Genomic DNA, 8,858 nt, shown 5'->3' with positions numbered 1-8,858 from the left:
AAAAACACTGATCATATTATTTATATTTATTATGGCCCGAAATCTTTGTCCATCAGCCGCAATGTATGCTATCAAATCCGGAGTGCGAGAGCGATGGCTCATCTCGGTATCGTCGTGATTACCGCTTCCCTGTATGCAGGGACACGGGATGTTCTCACAAGAAATGAGAAAACAGCGTTAATTCGGGCACATGAGAGCAGTTACAAGCGACAGGTGATCATCGCTTGTAATTGCAACAACATTTTTTTAAACTCTTAACTATGTTTCTGTGTTTCTTAACTAAGTCTCACGTACCTCAAGCGCACATACTTATCTCTGTTCATTCAAGTTGGACATCTTAGGAAAGTAATGATAACTTGACATTTTTCATCATGCTTAAACACTCTGTGGATTCAGTGAAGAATTTGCTAGAATGACTCAAAATGACAACTATTTGTGAGTATTACTGAACATTTCATTAAATGAACTGAAGGTTCGTGAACCGGACTGATGTGTTTATCACTGCGTACACAGCAGTTGTGGATCGCACCAATGGAGTGGGTGAGTAAATGCTGAGAGGATTTAAATTTTTGTATTAACTATTCTTTTAAAAGGCACCAATACCATAAACATAAGGTAATATGTTTGGATTTCAAAAAGTATTTTGATTACTGAAGAGATTACTTTGCATTTTATTGTCATTTGTTTCATTTAATATTTAGTCCTTTCAGATGGAAAACATTTATACATATAAATGACGTGATCCAAAGTGCATTTGAACAGTGGTGAAACACTTTCTTATGATGTGTTACATTCACACGAGCAGACAGAGAATTAAATTTGAAGTACGTTTGGAGCAGAAGAAATAGAAATAAACCTTGTGTAAATTGTCAGCTTTACGCTAAGCAAAAATTATATTTCTAGCCATTTTACATGCACATGTTACCAGGCATGATCATATTTTTTTATCAAGAAAATTCACATTGGATCATAATTTCTTTTTGTCTAGTAAGACCTTTGATATTAGGGGAAAAATCGTATTCCTGATAATAATTGTTTTATTGTTTTCTTGTAAAAATATCCTTAAAACAAGATCAGTTTGATTTATCTTGTTTTAGAAACAACACGGCATAAGATATTTAGGTTTTTCAGAGAATGTATTTTTAACATGTATTTTGTCTTACTGTACTGGCAGAGTTTTAATAGTCAAAACAAGTGAAAAAATCTACCAGTGCTGAAGAAGTAATCCAAAGTATTTAGAATACATTACTGACCTTGAGTAATCTATCGAAATACGTTACAAATGACATTTTACAGCATGTATTCTGTAATCTGTAGTGGAATACATTTCAAAAGTAACCCTCACAACCCTGATCACTCATTATGTGTGTGTTACTGCACGATTATTGTGTAGCTTAAAGCACAAACATAAAGTATTATAACAAAATAAAAGTGTGAAAACAGCACATCGATTCTGTGCTCAACAGTCACACAATAAAATGGATGTCAAATAACAATAATTTAAAAAAAAAGGTTTATGGTTTATATCATCGGTCACCAATTAGCAGACTGCGGTCATGGTCCGGACCTCGGCTGGGTTCCATTCGGACCGTGAGACATCATGACATCGGCTGACCCATCTCTCCCTTTCTGCACTTCAAGTGATCAGCGCGGCAAAACAATGGAGCTGTGTATAGCGCAAGCGCTTGGGCATAGATAGCACTGATCTTTCAGCGCTGTATCCTCGAATATTTTTCTCTATTACAGAACACGCTTCATTTATACACTTTCGCGCCCTGAGCGCGTTGCTAGACGTGGTCTGAAATGAATCCAACCATTCATCTAAACCAGGTTTGTGATAGGAAGACGTGCTTCCAGAGCGCCTTTAAACAATTAAGTTTTTTATGTCTAAAATTGCCTTTATTATCATCAGCATGTTTAAAGTCTTTCACAAATGTATTATTTTTGTGAAAATTAATCAAATCTTTTGCATTGATGGCAATAAAAACAACCAGAAATTTTATATTACTTGTAGTATAGTGGAGTTCTCATGAGAATGTTCCCATTATTCGATATTTATATTCCATTTATTGTCCTACTTTAGCTAACAGTATTTTAAGCTTTACTATTGTGATGTAGCCTACATTGTTTGTTGTTGATACATTTTCACTTTAAGGAAAATATAAAAACGGTCCATTCAGACTTTTACATTTGTCCACATTTGCTTTTGGGGTACTCCTGAACCCTGAATCTTTCTTTAGTCACAAAGCCTGCTATGCCCCTTAGGTATCTAAAAATATTCAAACACAAATACTGGACTACTGTCATTCAGCTTCAAAACAAACAGTTGATTTTATCTTTAAACATTCATATCAAAGTGCACTCGGTTGATGAACTTATTGAAATATTTTAATCTTTTGCAAGAATATTCCCCAAACCCCACTAGTTTTGTTTTGTCTCTGGGGCCACAATGTCATAATCCTTGCCAACTTGTACATTTATAATAGCTATTTCATAAAACTGATTAAGCATTTCTTATGTCATTTCATAGCTACAGTATACTGACTACTGACACCATGTAAGTTATTGTCCGGACCTTTGCTGGGAAGGAAATGTAGAGACCAGACCTCTTAGAACTTTAATTGAATACCCCTGGTTTTTATCAAATAAAGTTAATATTTATTGCACCAATAAATGAAATATCGTGTGCATGCTAAAAGATCCATGTTTAAATAGAGCAGGATAATAGAATGACAATTGTTTTATGGAGAAATAATGGGTATACAAAAGCAACATTAAACACTCAATGGATTTCCCATTTATTTATCATCAAAGGTGTTTCTTGTCTTCTCAAGTTTATTTTTGTTTTAGATCTGCATATGAAAAGGTTAATTAGTGTTTGACAAATAAGTGCTTAGTGCAGATGTAACCTGACACCAGTACTTGCTCACACTGCAAAGCTTAATAAACAGGTCCTAGCTGATCATATCCTAATTTTTTTGTTTTTCGCCTGTTTTCACTTAAGACATATTTGACTGTGTTTACAGACTTTTTACAGTGTGCTTTCCCGTGCTGGTAAAAAAAAACAAAAAAACGTTTGTGTTTTATCTGCTTACTATAAACCGCCCTGTAATAATTAACTTTAATTTATTGCTACTTGTTATTTTTATTCATGCAGAATAAAATATCATAAATATCATAATAAAATAAATAAAAATAAACAAATAATTCCACCTTCCTACTAGGAAAAGTGCAATGGCACACCACATAATGTTAGACTTCCAACTTGGAAATTCTTACAAAATATTGCACTCCACTTTGCCAAGACGCAGAGGCCTGTCATCACACAAACATTCCAAAACCAGAAAAATGCACAACCTTGGTACTATACCTTGACTTTTATTCAAAAATATCACTCTGTGAAGCAAACGTTCTGCATTACATGATGATAACACTTGTTTAACAAACATTTGCAAAGACACGTGTTCTAATCATGCTACATTGTATTCTTTCTATAAGTACCTGTAATGCAAATGCGAGTATTGCAGCATCATTTATAATATGGTTGCTCTGACATGTCTCTAATAACAGTCTAACACCTGCTAGGCTAACAGGATCATTCCAATTTGGTTTTCTTATAATATTATGACCATCATGCAATTAAATGCCATTATGATCAAACATCAAAGATATCAAGTAGAAATATCCCACATTCAAGTTTCATGTTACACAACATAATGACATAAACAGTTACATCATAGCAACCAAAAAAATACAATTCCTGCATTAATCTCCAAAACATCATATTTATGTTAGCTTGTCCCTCACACTCTCATTTTCATCCTGTTAAATACCAAATATGGGGCTACTGTGAAGGTCCATGTGTGCTTGGCCCCCGATGATTGCCGCTTGCGGCTATATTTCTAATTTGTAAGTCTGTTTGGATTAAACAATCTTGTTTAAACAATTGAAAATATTTTTAGTGATTGGTTGAATTACATTATGATATGCTTCAGTACTGTTTTTATAAACCTCATTTAATATAAATTTAAGGAGAGACAATATAATCTATAGAAACCATCTGGTATAATGGAAATAGTTCATTTTTAAGGTACTAAGAAACTGTAGGTATACCCTGGTTGACCACCAGTACTTAATACATAAAATACATAAATACATAAAACCTTGGTTACCCTTAAGTGGGTGTATTTAAAAAATAAGACAAGCACTCTGATGTTTAGGTTAAAAAGGCAATTTGTACACTAAGCATCATTAAAAATATAACGTTAAAAAAAAGAAGGAAAAAAGTAAAACAGCTATTTCTAATCATTGTACAATAGCATATTTAAAATACTGGCTATTTATTATACAGATCAGAAATTGAGCAGAATGCTATGAACACCCATGGCTCACATGCAGAAAATGTTACTGAAAATTGTAAAAAGAAAAGTCCTGAAGTTTCTTCCAAACTTCCTAAAATCTCTCACAAATCTCTTGAAAACACAGTTGAATCCTATTTACATTTGTCTGGCTGGATATGACACAAAATATACATTATTTACAGTTCACGGTTGAGTCAATAAATAAGTGTGAGATCCTTATTGAGTTTTGAGTCTGTATCGAAAGTCAACATCATAGGTAGGTTGCAGAATTCCCAGGCCGGCTCGAGACTGGTCAAGTGGTGGTTCTTTCACATCAGAGTGCAAAAGTTCCATCTCAAAATATGATAGAATTAGAGACAGAAACTGCTTCATCTCATGCACAGCAAAGAAGCGGCCCGGACACTTGGTCACCCCAGAGCCGAAGGGCATGTAATAGTAACGGAGTTTGCGTCCGTTTCTGTAAAAGCTGGTCTTCTCCTGTTCTTTCTCGTCAAGGTATCTGTCATACTTGTATGTCTGTTTGCGACAAGATTTATACAACGAACATAAACATTCATGAGGAGGATTATATTTGATTTAATATACTGTATAAATCTCTAATGGGTAATTGACAATGTGTCCATGGACTTTTTTTGTATACACCATCAAGATTTTAGATAAGTAGGTTAGGTTTGTATGAATGTATAACTCCTGTAACTAATTACCTTTTCTTTTAAGCTTTTGACCATTTTTAATCATATTTTGGCCTTCATTAGTTCACTTTAAATGGTCCTATGTTGTGACCAATTAATTTTTAAAAGTACAAATGTTCCATATGTAGTCTCTGTCAATTAATATGGGGTCATAAAATCATGCATAATAATAAAAGAATTAGCAACACCCAGTTTAGATAGTTTTAGAGTACATATAGAGAGTGCTCTACTCTATATAGGCTACTCCATATACATATGATATACATACTCTATATAGGCTAATTTTGATATATTTAAGAAGTAGCTCAAGAAAAAGCCTGTCAATTTCTTATTAAACACCAGCTTAAAGGAACATAATACTCACCAGAGGATTGTCATAAATCTCAGGATCAAAGTGAAGCATCGGGGGGTACAAAGCTATTACATCATCTTTGCGGATGTGGTAAGACTCTTTGTTGTCCAGGTGAAGAAGGAAATCAGTCTTGGCCACTCTCACATTCAGGGATGCACTAGACAGTCTCATAGCCTCTTTAATGATACTGTCTGTTGTTCAAGAAATCACAGGAAAGCTTTAGTTTTGGCATGTTAATGATGTCAAATACATAAATCTTTAAAAAAGTTCAAAGTGCCACCCACCTAGAATGGGCATATTGTCCAATTGTTCCCTTGTCAGTACAAGTCGAGAATTTGTGGGATCGACTTTCTGATAAGAACTTTCAAATGTTCTCCTCACCTCCTCGCTAGCAGCCTTCATGGCCACAGGGCACCTGGAAACAAGCAGAGGTTTTGTCAGCAACTGAACAAGTAGATTATTGCAACTTTTCTGTGTTGCATCATATGAAAAACATTACAGCATTCTACATTGTAGACCCAATATTGCACACTGTACATCAAACATTGTAGGTCAGTTTCATGGATTACAGTTATCACTTTCTAAGGATACAGTTGTGCATATGCAGGTACAGTAAAAGGACTTGCCAAGAGCACCAGTTAAGACAGAGTTATCGGATTGGGTAATTCTTATCTCCACCACTACAATTAACTCATTTATCAGTGGTTTCCCCATTGCAGGATGATAACCTTAGGGAGTGACTACTATACAGAATGCTTTGCACTTGCTGACTAGGAGTAGTACCTGATCATATAGAAAAGGGTCCAAAAGGTGGCAGGCAAAGTGTTGGCCTGGGAAGCCCACAGAATGGCCACATGGGTCCTGGCTTTGCTCAGCTCGTTGAAGGTAGATAGCGTGTCATTTAAAAGCATGCGCAAGGATATGAGGTCAGACACATTGGCGCGCTTGCTTAGGTTCTCATGGAGCATAGTCTTGGCTAGGTTCTCACGGGCACTGTAGGCACTCTTGAAGACATGTATGGGGAGCCCAGCGATCAGAGCAGGAAAGATCTTGTCAAACTCTTTAAAGTTTTCCAGAGCATTGAGCACCAGAGCTTTTTGGGCCTGTTGACGTGCAACACTCTGGTCCCCATCCAGTTCCTTTCCAAAGAGGGTCAGGTAGCCTGCTTCAAACATGATCTTATAGCAGAAGGCAAAAATACCATCAGTCTGCCATTCAGAGGGCTTTGCCTTCAGCATGCCTGGTTGCAGCATGGTGCTTTGCAGGTTTTCCATCATGGTCTCAATGAGAGAAGGCAAGGCCTCCCCTTGCAGGGTCTTGAGGAAGGTTTGATGCAGATTTTCTGTGGTGTAACCGTGGATGGGATCCATGCTTTCATGACCAAACGCCTGTAAAAACACATGCACATCTTCACATGTACTTTTTTATGCCAATTTAAGTAGTTAATATAGTAGGCTTCTTAATTGCTCTAATAAACAAGAAATTATTCCTTGTACCTTTGCAGAGGCATCAAAGTGAAATTTCTTCCAGTCCAGATGCCTTCCTTGACGGATGACAGCATGGTAGGAGAATGGATCACAGAGGAAATGGACGTACTGCCCAGCAATTTTGCATGTAAAAATGTGGCCATATTTCTTCTGTCTGCTGCGAAGAAACTCCAAAGGGTTGGCCCCAAACTGAAGAGCACAACCAAGGTAAGGGATCAAGCCATTTTCCACTGGAGGCTCCCCAGGCTGTCTGAAACACCACAATGACATACTGAACAATAATAGCTCATAATGCATGATTTAAGAATCAAGCTGGCAAGTTCTATCATGTAGATCTGTTCACCTTATACTGTTTGTGGGTATGGAACAAAATAGATTCGCTCATACATTCGCTCAAAACAACTAAATCTTGATTTGGTTTAAACAATACCATACAAAGCAAAAAAAAAAAAAAAAAAAATCAACTTTGGTCTAAGATCTTAAAACATAACCAACATTTACTACACCAGTTTTTTGACAACATTAAGTCATTTAGCAGATGTAGAAATTGTGATTTAGGGTAACATAAATTGTCACAACAGATGTCATTCCCACCATCCAGTGATGTTGTCTGACCTTAGTCAAAGTTCGAAACAACAAGCAGCTAAGTGAAGCTTTTAGACACAAATAATTGGTTATTTACCTTCTGCGTATTCCTGTGATAAGCCAAAGGCAACAACAAAGCCCTACCACTATGGCCCAAATGAGAGCAATGCTTAAGATCATGACTGCTGGAGTGAAGAAACTGGTGAGGTTGTAATCCTGGAAGATGCACTCATAAGGTCTTTTTGCTCTTTACATTTTTATATGGTTCACCAAAAGCCACAACCCCTGACGTAGCTCAACAAACTAATCACTGACCCCCACCCTTTTTTCTGACAACACGCCTCTAAGAACACGCCTTCCTATATGCCTCTAGGAAAAATGTGTGCATAGGTGTGTGTGTGTGTGTGTGTGTGTGTGTGTGTGTGTGTGTCCTTGAACGGAGTCCATGGACACCTCCACCTGAAGGCCAGTAGACTGTACTTTGATAGTACTGCAGAGTTGGGAAAGAGCTTCATGGTTTTTGATTTGTGTGATTTTTAGTATGTTTAAACATACTGAAAAGATTTAAGAATGTTTATTAAGACATTTCTTTAAATATAGAAAAAACATAACCTTTTTCTGTAAACATGTATGTTAAACTCGCGCTGAACTTTAAGAATTACGAAAATTCATGTCTGTACCTGTGTATGCATACATCTATATCCTGTACTAGTTGGTTCTGTTCTTGCAAACTTTTGCAACAAAGTCTTAAAACTACTTTTCAAAATGCATGTTGACACCTCAACTTTTGTTCATGTTTTGATTGCAACACAAAACCTGATTTATGTTAAAAAGTCAGAGGTTATATCAGTGTTACATTAAAGGCGTTTTTGTATTCAAATACCAGTTTTTTCTTTTTCTTTTCTTTTTTTTTTTTTTTTTTTTACCAGATCAACAAGTATAGAGAATGATTAGTCATATTTTGAACAGAGGTTTCCTAAGTGCATCCCTCCCTTTGGTGATCAGGTGAGGTCGGCAAGCTGTATGAATTGGCAGTTATTTGTTTGCCAGACAGGAGGTTTATACTGTTGTAACCCTAATTTGACAAAGGTCACTTCTGAATAAAGTGCTATTCACTGTTGTTAAGTGCTCAGACCAAGACCTGAAAACTTTGTTTACATTATCAATCAGTGAGTTTAAGTAGTTTGGAAACACTTTTAAAAACTTCTGTAACTCAAATGAACATTTTCATTAAATAATAAACACACACACACATATATATATATATATATATATATATATATATATATATATATATATATATATATATATATATATTACATAAAAAATATTACAATTACAGTAAATTTGAAAGACAAATGCGGGGTAAAGAAATATTTTG

General features: G+C 35.7%; 1 protein-coding gene across 1 annotated transcript; it reads right to left on the bottom strand.

The window, feature by feature from the left end:
- Positions 1–3,371: 3,371 nt before the first annotated feature.
- LOC127442624 (cytochrome P450 7A1-like) lies at positions 3,372–7,694 on the bottom strand. The gene is made up of 6 exons (XM_051700797.1): positions 7,575–7,694; positions 6,902–7,142; positions 6,189–6,793; positions 5,690–5,820; positions 5,418–5,596; positions 3,372–4,877 (listed from the first exon to the last, which is right to left on the bottom strand). Exons 1-6 carry the CDS (start codon positions 7,655–7,657, stop codon positions 4,578–4,580), a joined length of 1,539 nt encoding a protein of 512 aa, XP_051556757.1. The 5' UTR covers positions 7,658–7,694; the 3' UTR covers positions 3,372–4,577.
- Positions 7,695–8,858: the final 1,164 nt, after the last annotated feature.

Source organism: Myxocyprinus asiaticus, chromosome 6 (assembly GCF_019703515.2).
Source record: "Myxocyprinus asiaticus isolate MX2 ecotype Aquarium Trade chromosome 6, UBuf_Myxa_2, whole genome shotgun sequence".
Lineage (NCBI taxonomy): Eukaryota > Metazoa > Chordata > Actinopteri > Cypriniformes > Catostomidae > Myxocyprinus > Myxocyprinus asiaticus.
Note: the sequence above shows the minus strand (reverse complement) of the source record. Positions and strands in the feature narration are given on the sequence as shown.